The sequence below is a fragment of the Heteronotia binoei genome, chromosome 15, assembly GCF_032191835.1.
Source record: "Heteronotia binoei isolate CCM8104 ecotype False Entrance Well chromosome 15, APGP_CSIRO_Hbin_v1, whole genome shotgun sequence".
NCBI classification, from domain to species: Eukaryota; Metazoa; Chordata; class Lepidosauria; order Squamata; family Gekkonidae; genus Heteronotia; species Heteronotia binoei.
The window spans coordinates 47,461,697-47,481,563 of NC_083237.1; the positions used below are offsets into that span (position 1 = coordinate 47,461,697).

The 19,867-nt window shown below is 45.8% G+C and overlaps 1 protein-coding gene across 2 annotated transcripts in view; it reads right to left on the reverse strand.

Annotated features, from left to right (window-relative positions):
• Positions 1-9,050: 9,050 nt before the first annotated feature.
• Positions 9,051-19,867, reverse strand: part of ITGA3 (integrin subunit alpha 3) — a 104,640-nt gene continuing 93,823 nt past the window's right edge. The window contains exons 23-26 of one of the 2 annotated variants that reach the window (XR_009556241.1): positions 17,524-17,622; positions 15,953-16,078; positions 13,099-13,263; positions 9,243-9,376 (exon numbers count right to left, since the gene is read on the reverse strand). Coding sequence is in view for 1 of the 2 variants with exons in the window: in XM_060256045.1 (XP_060112028.1) it covers positions 9,215-9,376; positions 15,953-16,078; positions 17,524-17,622 (387 nt within the window). In the remaining variant the exon portion in view is untranslated. Of the gene's footprint in view, positions 9,377-13,098; positions 13,264-15,952; positions 16,079-17,523; positions 17,623-19,867 lie in introns of both variants that reach the window. The other variant, XM_060256045.1, reaches the window with a different exon arrangement.

Consider the following 19,867-nt stretch of genomic DNA (forward strand, 5'->3'; position numbering starts at 1 on the left):
CAACTTGAAGGCGCTTTACGTTACTACCAGTCATCCAAGCCAAAGAGTACTGGTGAGATGCCAATATCAGACACGTGCCTATTGTTTTTTCCCAGTTGGGGGGGAAATGTTTATTTGTATTTATTTATTGCTGTCAGAGGCTGTTTAGTATGATAGTCAAATAAAACCTCCATATTCAAAGGCAGTAGACTTCTAAATACTTTAAATGGATGTTCCATTCCTACACTAAAGCTATATTGATGAGCGCTTAACAGGGCAATCATATGCAAAGTTACTAAATGCATTAAAGTTAATAGACTGAGACTGGAATAACTCTGCATAGGGTTGCACTGCAAGTCTACCAAAGACATTATCTAGAGTCTGATGACCCTTGGCTATTGGCCATTGTTTGGTTCAGTAAGTTAATTATTCACTATGTCAGCACTGCGGAAGCATGACAGCTACAGTCTGACTGCCGAGCACTGAAAGACAATGAAACAATCTTGGGCAGAAAACAGTTCAAAATCCAGATTAGCAACCCGGCCATGCTGAACAATGATCTAATCACTCCAAATTATTTTCAGTCTGAAACCTGGAGAGTTCACTCACCAGACACAGTGATACATCAGTCACACCAGCTGGTTCTTGCTGGCGGTGGTTCCAAGCTATTTCACCCTTATCACAATAATGGTTCTAGCATCAGTAGTTTGAGGGTGGATAGACTCTGATGGAAGGGGGGAAATGCTTTCCATTTTTTAGTTCCAGGAAGTGTCAGTTGTAGTGCTGGAAAGAGGAAAATCCTTTGCATAAGTTTTTGTAAGGTAAAGAATGCAGACTCCAAGCAAAGTTAGTAGGAGGTCATACCAGCAAAAGAAACATTTTTTTTTAAAACCCAATTGAAAACAAAAAAGTCCATGTTGGAAAATACCTGGAGACTTTGGAGGTGGATCTGGGAAGGGGTGGGGTTTGGGAGGGGAGGGGCCTCAGCATGGCCCAATGTCAGAGTTCACCCTTCAAAGCAGCCGTTTTCTCCAGGGGAGCTGATCTCTGCCAGCTGGAGATCAGCTGTAAAGCCAGGAGATCTGGAGGCTGGTATCCCTCCATTTTCCTGAGTAGCCCACTGCTCCTTGAGGCTATCAAAGCTCACTTCTAAGAAAAGTCCCTGTACTCCCCAGCTGTTTAGGACATGGATTTATGCCAACCTCCGGACATTTGGGTGAATATTAATTCATAGGGTTGCCATAAGTCAGAAGTGACTTGACACTTAACACACTCACACAAGCAGGGTCAGCCCTGGTCAGTATTTGGATGGGGGACCACCAAGGAATACCAGGGTTGCTTTATAGAGGCAGACAATAGCAAACCATCTCTGATATGAAGATAAATATGAAGCTGCCTTATACTGAATCAGACCTTTGGTCCATCAAAGTCAGTATTATCTTCTCAGATTGGCAGCGGCTCTTTCTCCAGCATCTCAAGCTGAGGTTTTTTACACCTATTTGCCTGGACCCTTTTTTGGAGATGCCGGGGATTGAACCTGGGACCTTCTGCTTCCCAAGCTGCTCTACCACTGAGCCACCATCCTTCCCCTCTATTAATGTGAGCAGCAGCCCAGTTGAACATATGAAGCTGCCTTATACTGAATCAGACCTTTCGTCCATCAAAGTCAGTATTGTCTTCTCAGACTGGCAGCGGCTCTCCAGGGTCTCAAGCTGAGGTTTTTCACACCTATTTGTCTGGACCCTTTTAGTTGGAGATGCCGGGGATTGAACCTGGGATCTTCTGCTTCCCAAGCAGTTGCTCTACCACTGAGCCACTGTCCCTCTGAACATCTGTTGTCTTGAAAATCTCAAAAGGGGTCACCATAAGTCAGCTGTGATTTGATGGCAAAACAACCTCCCCCCCAACCTTCAAAAAAAATCCAAAAGATTCAATGGAGGCCAAACTGCAGTTAGTATTAGAACTAGGCAGGCCTCTCTAGTCTTGCATGGAGCTTTGGCTATTGGCTTACCATTCTTTTGTTATATTTAGAACTCAGAATAATTGGCTGTTGTTTTAACAATGAGAGCTAATGGTTAGGAGATGGCTTTCTGATGGGGGAAATTAGTGTTTGGAAGGCGGGTGGGTGAAAGGTTAAAACTTAGAGCCAAGAGGCAATGTATTGGTCTTTCATTGTCTCTGAAATGGAAACTTTCTGCATGTAATTTGGGAGGGAGGGTCCCTCCAGTGAGAAGTACTAGAGGGCTACAGTGCAGGTAGAGAGTGAGAGGTGAGAGTTCAAGACAGAAATGTGTTTCTGAGTGAAACCTTTGGAAACAACAACCAACTTGGTGAATCCTGGCGTGTGCTATTATGAATCTGATTCAAGAACCCAAAAGCAATGGGTTGATGAACAAACCAAATCCTAACACAGAGGTGGCCAAATTTGCTTAACTTAAGAGCCACATACAATAAACGTCAGATGTCTGAGAGCCACAAAACAGGAAGGAAGGAAGGAAAATAGGCAGGGAGGGAGAGGTGGAAAGAGAACAACTTTAACTTTAAATGCATTCTCCAAATCAGCTGATGGGGGCGGGGGCCTTTGAGAGCCACACAATATGTGTGAAAGAGCCACATGTGGCTTAACATATGCCTGTTGTGCTTTTAGCACTCTGTCATGATTGGGATTGGTAACTGAACAGAAGGACTCTGGTTCTCAGCCAAATCTGGATCCTAGCACAATGCAGGGATGATGCAATAAGAGAAATATATTTCAGAGAGCAATCTCTGCATTATGGAAAGAGGGCAGTGCCAGCACACCAAAGCAAACTCACATTATTTTTTAATGTACGTGTTTATATGAAGTCTGTGCTGGAGTGCTACAAGGAAGAACAAGATGTGAATCAAAGGATGGGGATTTAGAGTGTTTTTAAAGAAGGGGTGCAGTTAGGGTCTTTTAAAATATGTCGCAGAGATGGCACAGTCCCAGGTGTCACATGACAGAATTCGTCTTTTGATATTGGCAGCCTAATAATATAGGGAAGAATGTCCAGCAGTGGCCTCTGTTGCTGGGCCAGAAGTGATCAGTAAGTAGGAATGACAGCCTTCAGGTGGGACTTGGGGATCCCCCAGAATTACAGCTTCAGACTACAGAGAACAAGTTCTCCTGGAGAAGATGGATGCTTTGAAGGGTGAACTCTATGGCATTGTACCCTACTGAGCTTCCTGTCCTCCAAATCTCTAGGAGTTTCCCAATCTGGAGCTGGCAACTGTATCCCCCACCCCCCACTGGTGACCAGAGGAGACCTGTCAACCCTGCCCCCACCCCAAAATGCTGAAATTCCAAGGAAATTCCAAGGAAAAAGACAGGAGTGTTTGCTGAGCAGACCAGCTGATTCAGTACACCTCTGCAATCGTATTGCAAAACGCTGCTAAACTCTGAAGTTTCTGAGGTCTGCGGCATCAGATGAGATGACAGCAAGTCCTTGAAAAGATTGCTCTAAACTAGGGTGAGATGAGGGGGTGTCTGATCCTTGTTAGGAAACTCCTGGAGATTTGGGAATGAAGCCTGAGGAGGACAGAGACCTAAGCAGGATACAATACTATACAATCCACCCTCCAAAGCATCCATTTTCTCTAGGAGGGACCTGGCAACCCTATCATGGATTCATTGCAATTTGAAGGCACATATGCACAGGTGAGTGCCTTTGAGTGCCTGTGGCTCCCATTGATCTATGAGCTTGCAGACAGGAAGTTTTTCTTGTGTTTTCACAGACTGGCACTTCCTGACAGGGGTTGTACCTGACCTCCACTAAAGCTACTAAGAAGATTTCAGGTTTTTGTTTTTTTAAAGGCTACAGTGCTGGCCACTGTGAAAGGCTTGGGAATCATGCCCATTTGCACATGCAGTTCCCCACCTATTAGGGATATCTGGAGAGAAATTTGCTTTTCAGCCTTCCTTAAATGTACCAAACAAGCAAAAGTGGTTAAAGTGAGTTTAGGGAATTACATTTAATTACATGTTGACTGGAGTGGGTTGTAGAGACCATCATACTAGTTTGGTTCCATCTACTCTGGTTCTTCATTTGTTTCCAGGCCCAATGCAACATGTGGGTGTTGTTCTTTAAAGCCCTATATTAGTATAACTTAGACCAACCACTCGCATATGAACATACCCTAGTCATCTTCAGAGACCTTGCTTTGGGTGCCCCAACTTGCCAGATCCAGGTTGGTGTCATGAGTCAGTCAGGACTCAGCAATAGCGAGGACTCCTTAGGAAAAAAGGAGCCCTGTGTAGCCAGCCTTGGGTTGTCAGTGTTCACAGCCAATAGCTGGTGCAGAGCCACCAACACCCTCCAGCCCTGATTCAGCAGGTGAACCTCATCTGTCTGTTCCCTTCCCAGCCCATTAGTATCACCCACACCCCTAGATGGAGGCTGAGAACAGAGCTACAGACAAGATGGCAAAGTGCAATCATGACCCTTAGGCATAGGAATATAACACCAACCCAGAGAGGCTGATAGGTGAGACACAATGCACAAGATAGATGCTAAACCACTAACTCTGCCTTGCCTGACTTCTGGACCCCGGACTCTGCCTTACTTGACTGAATAACTCTGCTTTGCCTGACTTTTGGCACCTGATACTTGAAGCCTGCAAGCCAGTACAGTTGGGGAACTTCTGGAGATTTGAGGACAGAACCTAGGAAGGGCAGGGACCTCACAGAGATACAATGCCATAGAGTCAATCCTCCAAAGCATTCATTTTCTCCAGGGGAATTGATCTCTGTTGCCTAGCTCTGAAGGCTGGCATCCCTTTGCCCTGCCATCTGAAGCCAGTTCGGTGGCAAGCCAAGGCAAGACCTTTTTGGTCATGACACAAATCTATAGAACTCACTCCCCAGGGAGATTTATCTATATCATTGCCTTCTGTCAAAGACGTCTTTGTTTTGTTTGGCATTCTCTCACTGACTTGCATTGGCCCATTTCTCCGTTTGTGTGTTTATACGCTTTAACTGATTAAATATTTTATACGTGTATTCTACCATTGTTTTGATTGTGCACTGCCTTGGCAACCTTATGTTGGGTGTAAAGGTAGCATACAAATATTGTAAATAAATATAATTGCCTATACATTATATTTAAAAAATAAAGTCACAAGTTACAAATTGGAATCATTTTTATTCATAAAATAATCACTCAAGCTTATTTACAACCAAGGCACAATGACTCAAGACCTCCAGTACCATAAACAGTGATAAATTCCAGTGAGCAACAAAAATATATATATATTTATATACATATAGCTATAGTCTTAATAATTTAATACATACAGCTGGGAGAATGCCAGAGGGCAGATCTAGAGTGGTTATTACCCATGGGAATGATGGCATAGTTAATGTAACCCTAGTTACCTTGACTGTAGAAGCAAAAAAAAAAAAAAAAAGAGGTGGGTTGTTCTCCTTTTAAGGGATTTTCCCCCTAATAGACCTGATATGAACTTATCAAGAGGGGGCCAGTTTGGTGCAGTGCTTGTTGGCACCACAGCATGATGGAAAGGAATCATGTTTGGTTATGATAGGATTCCCAACCCTTTTGAGCCTCTGGGCACCTTTGGAATGCTGACATAGCGCACAGCCACAAAATGGCTGCCACAAATGGTTGCCGCAAGAGGCAGGGACAGCCAAAAAATGGCTGCCGCAGCTTCCCTTCAGTCACACAGTCCTTGAGCTGTGATAGCAACTGTTGCCAAAGTAACATTTAAAAAAATCGCAAAGACAATCAGATCTCCCCTGACCAATCAAAAACATTTGCAGGGCAAAAGCTTTACTTTCTAAAAACAAGAAAATTGTTGGTGGGTAACACTGGAGCCTGCTGAATTATGGGATAGGTGATCACACTTCAAAAGTCCACAATGTTTACCTACAGGTGTTGAGTTGCAAGCCTAGAAAATCAACACCCATAAGAGCATAAGAAGAGCCCCGCTGGAGCAGACCAGTGGTCCATCTAGTCCAGCATCCTGTCTCACACAATGGCCAATCAGTTACTCTGGAGGCCCAACAACAGGGCACAGAGGCCGAGGCCTTCCCTGATATTGCCTCCCAGCACTGGTATTCAGAGGTTTTCTGCCTCTGAATATGGAGGTGCTCTTTAGTCACCGTGGCTAGTAGCTGCTCATAAACCTATCCTCCATGAATCTGTATACTGACCTTTTAAAGGTGTCTATGTCTATGGCCATCACTATATCCTCCGGCAGCAAATTGCACATCTTAATCCCTCACTGTGTAAAGAAGTTTCTTTTTGTCTATCCTGAGTCTAGAAGACGACTGAAGATTTATACCCTGCCCTTCTCTCTGAATCAGAATCTCAGAGTAGCTTACAATCTCCTTTATCTTCTTCCCCCAAAGTAGACACCCTGTGAGGTAGGTGGGGCTGAGAGAGCTCTGACAGAAGCTGCCCTTTCAAGGACAACTCTGGTGAGAGCTATTGCTGACCCAAGGCCATTCCAGCCTACTGCCCATTTTCTGAGATCCCAAAAAAACTAAAGCAGGCTTAACTATAATCTTCTGAGTCAGACCTCCATAAGGCCAATTTTGAATTAAACAAAGTAGCTACCCATTTTCCCCAGCTCTCACTTTCATAAAAGGGAAGAGCTTTTGGGGAATCAGATCTCCACTGACCAATCGGAATGACAGGCCCAACCCAGTTTAGCTGTTCATCTAAATTGTGCTCCCAAAGACAGCCTTTTCTGATATGAGTCCTGTGGAATTTGAGGCCAACTTTTCTCAGTTCAAAATGGCAGCTAGGAAGGTGAGGGATCCTAGTTCAACCTTGCTTTCCTGCTTGACTTATGCTAAACTTCACTCCTCAGCCACTGAAACCAGGCCTCAAAACCCTTCCTCAAAGCCACACGCTTTGACACACTCCTTTCTTGTCCCACCCCCTCTAATACCATGAATGTGGGAACTGGGTGTAGTTGTCCACTTGTCAGTGAGAGGCCCATGCTTGAAGGCTTTTTTCTTGATTATTTTCCTCACATATCCCAGTGAAGAATTCTGGAACTATTGAGCTGTCTTGAGCATTTTTATCCTACCCTTTCTTCAAGGATCTCAGGGAAGAGTACATGATTCTGCCTTCCCAGTTTTGTCCTTACAACAACTCTGTGAGGTAGGTTAAGCTAAGAGACAGCAACTGAGGCAAAGTTCACCCAGCTACCTTCCTGGCAAAATAGCAGATGCGAACATGAAGGAGGGTTTCCCACATCCTAGTCCACCATTTTAACCACTGCACCAAACTGGCTCTCTCACTGAAGACAGATTCCATTGCTGATTTTTTTTTCACTCACAGTAAGTACAGATGGAAACAGCTCAATGGTTTGGGCCCCAAAGGTCCTTTTGTTACCACCAATGCTGGTGTTTCCCAATGCTCAGCAAGTAATTTTTCATGTTATGTCAGAGAGGAGCTGAAAAAGGGTTTCTAAAATAAAAATTCTGCCTCATCCCACCTTTCAAACCCATTTGCTTTGTTCTCTTTTGAAGCAGAGCCCTCCAAAAAGCAATGGAAGAGCAACTTACAAAAAAGTCAGTAGTTTTGCCAACACAGTAGAAGCTCCAGTGCTGATACATCCAGTGTTTACAGTAATACACATTTGGGGGTGCACATAACGAGAGGACCCACATCCATTCACCTTTCTCTCCAAACAATGCATAGTTTATAATGAGATTTTGGAGAAAAATCTTTTATCAGCAAGCAAAAGAGAGGACACTCAAAGCCATAGTTGTCAAATAGCAAGTGTAAAAAAGGCCGAAAAATAAGCATGTTCATTAGAGAGGAAGGTCTTTCTGCTGTGCACAAGCAACCCTGCACAAATGAACAACTAACCTCACAGAAGCATTATAAAAATACAGATCAATCGCACACAAGGTGACCTGGCGCGGGCAAATGGGCAAGAAACTGGCTCCATGAATTTCTGTGCACGAGTGTCATGAAAAGCTGGATGCCTTCTTGCACAACATTGGATCAGACATGCCTGCAAGAAAGCACCATGCGGCATGAGTGCGCACACTACAGTGGCTTGGCAGGACTTCGAAGAGGCAGACAGTCACATATTCGACACGTATGAGCAGCAGGAGTCTTGTGGAAGGCCAGAGAATCATGGGAAGGCAAATGACACCGCACCACTGCTCAAGCAAAACAGGTTTGGCCCTGTAAGCTGTCTGGATAGGAGACCAAATTGGACCTCATTAAGGTTGCCAGGTCTGTGCTGGAAAATGCCTGGAGACTTTGGGGGTGGATCCAGGAGAGGATGGGGTTTGGGAGGTGAGGGGCCTTAGCATAGTACAATGCCACAGAGTCCACCCTTCAAAGCAGCCATTTTCTCCAGTGGAGCTGATCTCTGCCAGCTGGAGATCAGTTTGTAAAAGCGGGAGATCTTCAGCCCACAGCTGGAGACTGGCAACCCTACACCCAGTACATAAACTGCTGTCACGGCAAGAACAAGGGAATATAATAGTAAGAAATAATAATGTGGGGAAATCAAAAATGTACACCTGAAAGCACTGAGGTGAGAGTCTGCATTTGCATCCAACTATAGCTGCCAGCTCTAGGTTGGGAAATACCTGTAGATCTTGTGGGTGAAGCCTGGTGAAGGGAGGGACCTCACTGGAGTACAATGCCATAGAAGCCATCCTCCTTTACTCCAGGGAAACTGATCTCTGTAACTTGGAGACCAGTGGTAATTCCAGGAGTACAATGCCATAGAAGCCATCCTCCTTTACTCCAGGGAAACTGATCTCTGTAACTTGGAGACCAGTGGTAATTCCAGGAGCTTTCCAGACACCACCTGCAGATTGGCAAGCCTCCATTCAACACAAGCCCTTGTACACTGCTACCTATATGGGCATGTATCCGGTGCCAAGGTAATTTGGTTTCAACGCTATTTCCTTGCAGAAATTCAGTTCCCGGGCCTTTGTGGGGTGGGATGTGAAAATGAAAGTCCATCAGTATACACGGGGTGTGGGGGAGAGACGGTTCATCTTTTGGTGCCTCTTGAGTCCCTGGCAGCTTTTGGCGTCCAGTGAGGATCAGGACCCCCAGTGTCTGAGGAAGGATTTGAGGTACCCCCCCCCCAACTTGGATCACATAAGTTAGGTTTAAATAAACAGTTATTTTGTCAGTCCAGCGGTATTTACAGAAGACAACTGGTGCAGGCCCCTTAAGTGAAGAGGCAGGGCCGGAAAGGGGGCGGCAAGCAAGCATCAGTAGTATCTCCCCGGTTCCTGCCAGCTTGTAACCCATTGCTTTTTGTGCTTTGCAGGCAGGAAGCCGCCGGCGGGCGGGTAGCGGTCCTCCTGCCGGATCCGAATGGCGTGGTACTTGGGGATGATTCGGTAGTAGCGGGTCCGCTTGAAAAAGTTGCACTAGACAGGGGGAGAAAGAGAAAGTAAGAGACAATTAGGAGGAGCAGATGGAAAGCCACACACAAACTGAGTTTGAGAGAGATTCTGAGACCGGCAGCAGGAGAAAAGAGGAGCTAAAGACAGGCCCGGGGATTGTTTCAAGGCAGGGAAGAAAGACAAAGAGCAAAGAAAGTGAAGAGGGCCAGTTCAGCTGACCATTTCCTGGTAGCCGTTGAAAGACAAACTCACTAGGTTTAAGCACAAAGCTAGTTTGAAGGCAGAAGGTGTTGGATCCACCACTTTACAGGCCATGATAGTGACACTATTGACAACTGAGCTGCAAACATGGCTTACCTATGCAGGTAGACCTCAAAAGCAGCTTAATGTCACTGAGGACTAGTGGCACAACAGAGCCATATATAAATATTCAAAGACATTTATGCCTGGGTGGATTGTAGGGCTGCTAGCTCTGGATTGGGAAATACCTGGAGATTTTGGGGTGGAGCCTGAGGATGGCGGGGCTTAGGGAAGGGAGGGACTTCGATGAGATATAATGCCATAGAGTCCACCTTCCAAAGGGGCCACTTTCTCCAGGTGAACTGATCTGTATCCTAGAGATCAGTTGTGACAGCAGGAGATCTCCAGCCACCACATGGAGTGGTGGACCTAGTGGACTGAGACAGTAAAATGGCCCCAGACCAAGCTAAGCAGCATGTGATGTCAACAGTGCCATGGGAATTGCTCAGCATGGACATGGGTCACAGCAACCATGACAACCATCCTTCTAGGTCAGTGGTCTGTTGGGAACTTCCCTGCTAACATACAGGGCTGGTTCTCTCCCTCCCCTCCGCCCACATTGGTGTACATCAACCAAGAATCCCTTCTTATTTATAGACCTCATTCCATGTGGCTTTTGTACTCTGAAGTCCCATTTTGCATTCCGGTGGGGCAAAAAGTTGGTTGGATCCAACCCATTGCCTTGCCTGCAATAATGTTGAAAGTGAAACATGCTGGAACCAAAGCCTGCCTAGAAACTATGTCTTAATTTACTTGTGATTTAAATTGGGCTACAGGCTAGACAATGGTCAAAGAAAGGCATTGTGCTCAAGGGCAGGGCATAGGGCGGGGAGTCAATGGCAGTGGATAAATAGAGGTGCCCCAGGCAATGGCATAACATCACTTCTGAGGAAAACCTGGAAGTGATGTCACACCTCTATAGGAATCACCAGAAACCCTATGAAACTCTGGAAACCACTGAGTTTCCAGCAATTCCTATAGTGTGCTGATGTCATTTTCTGGGTTCCTGCATAATAAGTGATGTCATATTGTCATCCATGTTTGTTTGGAAGACACACACTCTCAAGGTTCAGGGTTTTCTGTCTCCTTCAAATAAACATTGCCTCAACAGTCCCTGGCAAAGTGTTCAGCTACCAACTGAGCTGTGTGCTAAAGCTTGCAAAAGTTGAAAAACATTCTTTTTGTGCTGCCTCCCTTGATAAGGGTGAAGCAGCAATGCCTCAAATGCGTTGATACAGAGATTGGCCTTGTGGAAATGACACTGTGTCCCTCAGACATGCAATGGACTAAAGTTGCAGCTCATGAGGGGAAGAACCTCAGATGTTGAACCATCGGGGGCAGGTAGCAGTTGAAATTCTGGACCCACACTCAAGTGTTCCCAAGACTGATCGTGGTACCAAAGAAGTCAATTTGCACTGGCTTTGCCCCATCACCATGGTCATATGGACTGGCCAGAGGATGTGAAAGGAAGGAAAGAGATGAAAGGAAGGAAAACCTTGGCTTCAGCTGCAGGTACCATTTCTGAAGCCACCCAAGAAATACCTGGTTATTAAAGCCTTGAAAGAGAAACGGACTTGTCATTTAGCAATACTAGTAGAGTTAGCAATCCTGGCACATGGTAGAAAACATGAAGTACATTGCAGGTGAAACACCCAAGAGAATAAATGGTCCCTGACTGGAAATGCAGATGTGTTATATAGACTGGTCCTAAATGGTATTGACAGGGCTGGTCTTTTAAACCTTAGAGGCCTAGACAGAAAGTGGCTTTCCCCCAATTAATAAAAGAGTCACAAAGGTGCTGATTGAGGAGATATTGGGACCCGGCTGTGACCTCATGTAAACACCTCTGCTTTTTCAGCTTCCGGTTAGCAGCAGCTCACAGAGTGGGGTTTGGGAATATTCTGGCTCCACCATTCAGCACCACTGATGGGGGAAATGGCATTCTTATTGACAGAAGTGCCAATGGAGTGGCTGGGGCACTCTGCAGGCACACAGTTACTGGAGTGGTGTCTCTGTGTTCCACGAACAAGTCAGTAGTGGCAGACATGGCCCTCACAGCAATGTCACCACTTCCCAGTGACCAGCAGTAATAGTGCTGTTTCTCTCTTTCGTGGGGCTCATTCATGGGGATGAGTGGTTCCCTTGCAAACCACTCTGCAAGCGGCCACTGCTCAAGGTCCAGCCTGACGTGGAGGAGGTGAAGCAAGTAGAATGCTCCTAACACCTGGGCAAGGCCTGGCCAACCAGGAGCCTTCTTACTGCCTGCCATTTGCAAAGGCTGATGATGTACTTCTGCATCTCGAAAGCAGGTTGAAGGCCTGAACTTACACTGTCCCTGTTCTTCATAAGAACATAAGAGAAGCCATGTTGGATCAGGCCAACGGCCCATCAAGTCCAACACTCTGTGTCACACAGTGGCAAAAAAATTTATATACACACATACACTGTGGCTAATAGCCACTGATGGACCTGTGCTCCATATTTTTATCTAAACCCTTCTTGAAGGTGGCTATACTTGTGGCCGCCACCACCTCCTGTGGCAGTGAATTCCACATGTTAATCACCCTTTGGGTGAAGAAGTACTTCCTTTTATCTGTTTAACCTGTCTGCTCAGCAATTTCATCGAATGCCCACGAGTTCTTGTATTGTGAGAAAGGGAGAAAAGTACTTCTTTCTCTACTTTCTCCATCCCATGCATTATCTTGTAAACCTCTATCATGTCACCCCGCAGTCGACGTTTCTCCAAGCTAAAGAGTCCCAAGCGTTTCAACCTTTCTTCATAGGGAAGAAAGTCCTCAGCCCCTGAGCTTATAGATCAGACCCAAGGGATGAGCAGAAGTACAATATCTACTTCCCCAAAAGACTGAATGGCTTTACTGGCTTATTACTAAAACACAGGTAATAAACTATAAGGCTCTCCACTAACCGTTTAACAGTGCAATCCTATGTAGACTTACATCAGTCTATTGATTTCTACTATAAATGTCTAAAAATGAAATCCTAAATAGAAGTTGGCTCAGTCTTCTTGTCTCTCTTTTCTTTCCGTAAGACTAGAGATTTTGTCATTATTTTTATTATTACTATTATTATTATTTGTGTGGCTTCAAGAGCCACACAATATGTGTGAAAGATCCTGAGCCGCAGTTTGGCCACCCTTGTTTTAAGATCATCCACATTCCGTGGTCTCTGACTTAATGCTGGACCACAGTTCTCCATGTCAGAGTCTTTGGGAAAAGAGTTTTTTAAAAGTGGGAGGGTTAAAAGAGACAGCGAGCAAAAGATAGACCCCGTTCTACCCACAGTGAGAGACAGTGAGCAAAAGATAGACCCCGTTCTACCCACAGTGAGAGACAGTGAGCAAAAGATAGACCCCGTTCTACCCACAGTGAGAAACAGTGAGCAAAAGATAGGCCCAGTTCTACCCATCCCACCCTGTGTTCATTTACCAAGAGATGGGGCAAGGAGGTGGGCAGTGTTTCCCCCCCACCCCAAAACAGGAACTAGTAGCTGTCGGTCAGTCGCTTAGTTTCAGACGGCTGGATCTTCCTCTTGGCTTTCTGGCCCTTGGCCTCGTACATGGCACGTGTGTTTGCCCTCCGGAAGAAACCGCACTATGAGGAAGCAGGGGGGTAGAGGTCAGTTGCAACAGGGAAACAAGGTGGTGTGGGGGGAAAACAACTCATGTTTCAGCATCCTATGGTCCAAAGGATACTTCAGCTTTGGACAAACCATTTTTTTCCTGATATTATAACTAAACAAGATGATACCAGGCTGATCCTGGAAGTTTGGAGACACCAGGCCAATGCCAATCCAAATACTGGGATCTTAAGAACATCAGAAGAACCCTGCTGGATTAGACCAGTGGTCCATTTATGTCCAGCATCCTGTCTCACACAGTGGCCAACCAGTTGATGATGATGATGATGATGATGATATTGGATTTATATACCGCCCTCCACTCTGAATCTCAGAGTGGCTCACAATCTCCTTCCTCCCCCACAACAGACACCCTGTGAGGTGGGTGGGGCTGAGAGGATTCTCACAGCAGTTGCCCTTTCAAGGACAACTCCTGCAATAGCTGACCCAAGGCCATTCCAGCAGCTGCAAGTGGAGGAGTGGGGAATCAAACCCGGTTCTCCCAGATTAGAGTCTGCACACTTAACCACTACACCAAAGTGGCTCTCAAACTTTGAAGTTCCTCTGGAGGGCCAACAGCATTGAGGCAAAGGCCTTTTCCCTGATGTTGTCTCCTGGCTCTGGGATTCAGAGGCTACTTCTAAACATGGCATTTCCCTTTAGGCAGCATGGCTAGTAACCACTGAGAGACCTCTCCTCCATAGATCTACCTAAACCCATTTAAAGCTGTCTGCCTGTGACCATCAATACATCCTGCTGCTGCCAAATAGTGACAGAACTGTCCAGACCCAAAGCAGGCTCAGTTGCATGTAGCTCAGGCCAAATTGCAGGTTACTTTTCTTATAAAGGGAATGTGTGTCTGCATAACAAATAGGATTTGCTGTCTCAGAATGTGGTAGCAGCTACAAACATAGACTACTTCAAGAGGGGACTGGATACACATATGGAACAGATGTCCATCAGCGGCTACTAGCCAAAAGGGATAGATGAAACATTGTCTATGGCAGTGATGCTCTGTACTCTTGGTATTTGGGGGGCCAAAGAGGAGTGTTTCTGGAGTTCTGGCCCTGCCGGTGGACCTCCTGGTGGCACCTGGGGTTTTTTGGCCACTGTGTGACAGAATGTTGGATAGGATGGGCCACTGGCCTGATCTAACATGGCTTCTCTTACGTTCTTAGGTTCTAACCCTCTTTGTCTGGATTAAGCTCTGGAAGAACACAGCAAGCTCCTTTCTTCAGGCAGCCAATCCAGACAGCCTCAGCTGGACAGCACTTCCCACATTCTCTTACCCCCTTCTCAGGTCCAGCAAGTTGCAATGTATTTGCATCAACTGGCACATATCTTTCATAGCGTTAGCACTGAAATGGAAGAGGAGGGCAGAAAAAATACCTGACATGCTCTGGAGGTAGCTGTTTTTTCCTTGCTCAGGGCAAAGCAATCATAACTAGAATGAATGATATATGCTGCCTACTTAGTGCTACTACTAAACAGTGTCATGTTTGTGGTTGGGATGCAGCAAAAATGACCATGCACAGAGTGTTGGAAATGGGCCAACGACTAGCTGAGCATGTCTGGGAGATGGCCCCAGCCATGAATGAAAATTCAGGGGTAGAATTCTAGCAGGAGCTCCTTTGCATATTAGGCCATACACCCCTGATGTAGCCAATCCTTTAAGAGCTTACAAGGCTCTTTTTTGTAAGTTCTTGGAGGATTGGCTACATCGGGGTGTGTGGTCTATTATGCAAAGGAGCTCCTGCTAGAATTCTACCCCTCAATGAAATGATCAGCTTCTCCCAGGCAGAGCACCACGGAGTCCTAGGTGTTCACCAGAGGCTTATGTTAATCGGGATACAAACAGCGTCTTATGACTGTCCAACCAGTTTCTCCATGATGCAAAACAAGAGTTCTGAACAATCTGTACTGAACTCTTTGGCTGGTTTCCAGAGTCGCCTCTTTAAGTGCCGGAGCTGATTGCCAGCACCAGAGTCACGCCCTTCCTTAAGAGCAGATTACGTCACTGTGGATCAAAAGGGAGGCAGGCTTCCTTCCTGCCTGGCCCATGCTAAACATCTTCCTTGCATGGCTGCAACCTCAAGGATGCTGTTGGTAGCTTCACAGAAGCTACTGGTAACCATTCAAGGGACAGGACTGCTTCAGACAACTTGGGAAAGGGCCACGGCACAGTGGTAGAGCTGCTGCTTTGCACACAGACGGTCCCAGGTTCGATCCCTGGCATTTCTAGTTTTAAAAAAGGATGAAGCAGGAAGTGGCCTGAAAGACCTGGGCCTGAGACCCTGGAGAGCTGCTGCCAGTCAGAGCAGACAACATTGGCCTTAACAGAATAAGGGTCTGACTCAACACAAGGCAGCTTCGTGTATTCAGAGCTTTACAGGCAGAGTCCCTGGCATTTCCGTTTAAAAGGATCAGGTAGGAGGTGATGTGAAAGATCTACCCCTCAACCTAAGGCCTTGGAGAGCTGCTGCCAGTTGAGTCGACAATACTGAACTAGGATCTGACTCAGTCCACAGCAGCTTCATGCATATGTATGCATTCAGCTTCCTCAGTATCCATTCAGAACACAGGGCTAAGAAGATGCTGTTGCCCCTTTCTCCCATCTCCTTCTCCCCCTCCACATTCACTGTGTTTACACCCTTTCCTTCTTACCTTCCACAGCACGATGACAATGATCCCCAAAAGCAAAAGGCCTGCCGCTATGGAAACCAGCACCAGCCATAGCTCAATCTCAGCCGGCTGCTCTTCGCTGATTTCTGAATCAATGTTCACAGAGAACTAAAAGAAAAGGTGCAGAAAAAGAAGGAACTGTCACACAAGCATAGACAGCTTCAAGAGGGGATTGGATAAGCATATGGAGCAGAGGTCCATCAGTGGCTATTAGCCACAGCGTATTGTTGGAACTCTCTGCTCTGTATTCTTGGTGCTTGAGGGGACCACAGTGGGAGGGCTTCTGGAGTTCTGGCCCCATTGGTGGACCTCCTGATGGCACTTACTTTTTTGGGCCACTGTGTGACACAGAGTGTTGAACTGGATGGGCCATTGGCCTGATCCAACATGGCTTCTCTTATGTTCTTATGCGCTTACTTTTGGAGAAGAGCAGGGGGAAGCTGGCTCAATACAGGGAGGGGCAGGTACTCATCCCAGGACAGAGGTAGGGGAGTCAACTTCCAGGTGGTATTCTAACTGATGACAGAGATCAGTTCCCATGGAAAAAATGGCTGCTTTGGAGGGTAGACGCTATGGAGTTATACCTTGCTAAGGCCACTATGCTTAGAATTGCACTATTCATCATATCTAACCCACTGACCAGTTTATAAATAAATATATGGAAGATGTTTCGATACATCACCCTATCAGAAGGCACTTCGGGAAAGGATGGATGCCAATACTGGGTGCCCAGTGATAGTATCTGGGTCTGGAATAGTCACTGAGGGGTTTGATGTGACTATTTTTGTCGTATCTATGGTTGCTAACCTCCAGGTGGCACCTACAGATCCCCCCACTATTACAATTGATCCTCGGACAACCCAGATCCATTTCCCCTGGAGAAAATGGCTGCTTTGGAGGATGGACTCTATGATTATACTTTGCTGAGGTCCCTCCCCTCCCTAAACCCCACCCTCCTCAGGCTCCACCCCCCAAAAATCTCCTGTATTTCCCAACCCAGAGCTGGCAACCCTACCAGATGAGAAAGTCAAGAAGGATTTCATTCTAACCATGGATAATTTTGCCATTCATTGTTCAAATTGTTTGAATTATTAGGCTTTTATGGTTGGCTTGATGCCGTATAAATAAACTGACTGACTGACGGATTTCATTCCTTCACCTTCAGTATGGCATCTCCTTCCTCTGCTTTGAGTCCTTACTGCTGGCCAAGGCCAGAGAGAGGAAGCTGGATGTGGTGATCTTGCACACCACAAAATGGTCCTCTGGGGAAGATGGGGTGTCCTCCACCATACCCTCAAAGTGCCCATCTCAGGCCTTGTGACCTGTAGCAACACATCAGACCTAGGCCCTGAGGTATTACAGAAAACAGGGTCTGAAAACAAATGGGATTTATCAAATTAACAAACTTGGGTTAGCCAGAAGAGTCGCTGGAGTGTTCACCCCTGCCTTGTTATGGGTTTAAATCTGAGGAGAGCCAGGCATGAGGTGATTCCATATCAAGGTCGGTCAGGGGGCAGAAGGCTGTCTCACTCAACGCATCCAGTTTCACTCACCCACACAGTGTGGTTTTTCATGTTGATGGTGGAGGTGTTTGTCCTGAGAAACAGGGTGGCTTGACCGTCCACCTTCACACGGTCAAAGTTGTTGTAATCCTACATTTCCATGGAGGGAGGACAAGAAAGACCTGTTAAAAGTAGCATGACCACCTCTCTTTGTAATACTTCCTACCCACTAAACTTTAAGCATATCAAACTGCCTGACAATCAACTAAGATCACTTCAAAGTAGGGTTGCCAATCTCCAGGCAGTAGCTGGAGGTTTCCTGAGATTACAACTGATCTCCAGGTGACAAAGATCTGCTCCCCTGGAGAAAATGGCTGTTCTGGAAGGTGGACTCTATGACTTTATATCCAATTGAAGTCCCTCCCATCCCCAAACCCTACCCCCCTCTGCCCCGCTCCTCTCAAAAAAAAAATCTCCATGTATTTCTCAACCCAGAACTGGCAACTAGGGATGTGCAAGAAAAAAAAAACCATTTCCCCCCAGATTTGGTGTCGACTGGATCTGAAAAATATTGGTATTTCCCATATTCCTGCATTCCATTATCAATATGGTAAAAATATTCAGGATTGCCATTTTTGGGGAAGTCTGTTATGCCTTATGGGGACCATTATATTCAGTGGTCCCCATAGTCTATAATGGAGAATCATTCCATGGGTAGAGGTACCAAATCTGCAGCATTGCTGCTAGTGCCTCTCCTCATTCCCCCACCCAACTCCAGGGGGCCCAATTCTATAAGCTCCCAAAGAAGATGCTCCCATCCTCCATTATTTCCAATTGGGGGTTCATTTAAAGAGAACACTTTTGGAAGGCGCACAATCCAATAAGGTTTTTTAAAATTATTTTATTTTACCACACAGGTGCTAACGATTACTTTGGCTGATAAGGTGAAGAAATGTGACATTTCGAGAATTAGGAGACTGGCAAAAGACTGTCTGAGAATGCAGCAGGAGGTAAACTAGAGAATTCTGCCAGATTAGCTATACCCCTTACAACATCTTAACGTTACTTCTTAAGAAAAGACAAAGGCCACCAAATGTTTTCCGTTGTGACTTTCAAAAAGAAATTTTGAGTCTTGTTGGTTTAAGGAAGTAATTAGAGACAATTAGAGTTCACCGTAACCTGGATAGCCTCTATTCCAGGACCCTCTGTTCTAGGAACCATGTGTACACTGCCTTGGATTCCTCGAGAAATAAAAGGCGTGTTGCAATAAAAAAAACCTGTTTCTAGTGAGGCGAAGGACCTAGGCAGTTAAATGTACATTCAGACTGCAGTTAATTGTCGCACAAGCATGGGTGGACTTGAGGTGGCACATTGCCACAAGCGCAGAAAAAACATCTGTGTAAATTGGTGCAATACTTAGCTTCTGTCAACAAATACAGTCGTTCAACATTACATGGAGGAATTTGAGCTGGAACGACATTCACAATGGTGTTGCAGACTAATAGAATGCCATAACCCCCCACCCCCTATTTATTCTGGCTGCCTGATTAACAAAAAACGGTAACAGCCTTTTGCCAAGGTTATTCCTGTTCTAAAGTTTGGAGTTTTGTATCACGTCTACGCCACCTTATAAAGGATCTTCTTCAAGCGAGCAAAGGATATTTATCAGCAAGGAAGATTTCCAGAATGCTATTGATGGTTTGAGCAATGCTGATTTCAATCTAACTGCAGTTTAGTGGAGCAGAGATGAGGAGGCTGCATTTCGCCTATCAGTAGGAACGTGCATCCTTTCAGGATATTATTAGCGCTCTAAGGAATGTTGATGGGTGTGACATTCATATCAGTCTTTTTCGCCCTCCATTGTGGCCAAGTCTAATGACAACAATAATCCATTGTGTTTCGATAACGCTTTCAGATGTACACACATTATCCTACTGCAATCCCTACGACAGCCTTGCTGTATTGTTACTGTAGTGTTGCAGATGGGGGTGGGGGCACAATTGGAGTCTGAGAGAAAGGATCCTAAGGCCATCCAAGAAGATATTGGATTTATATCCTGCCACCCACTCTGAATCTCAGAGTATCAGAGTGCCTCACAATCTCCTTTATCTTCCTCCCCCACAACAGACACCCTGTGAGATGGGTAGGGCTGAGAGGACTCTCACAGCAGCCGCCCTTTCAAGGACAACCTCTGCCAGAGTTATGGCTGACCCAAGGCCATTCCAGCAGGTGCAAGTGGAGGAGTGGGGAATCAAACGGGGTTCTCTCAGATAAGAGTCTGCACACTTAACCACTACATCAAACTGGCTCTCAACTCCGGTGAGTTTGTGGCAGAGAAGAGATTTGAGCAGGGGGGCAGTGCTCCAACACTAGAGGAATTTTTTATTGTCTCACA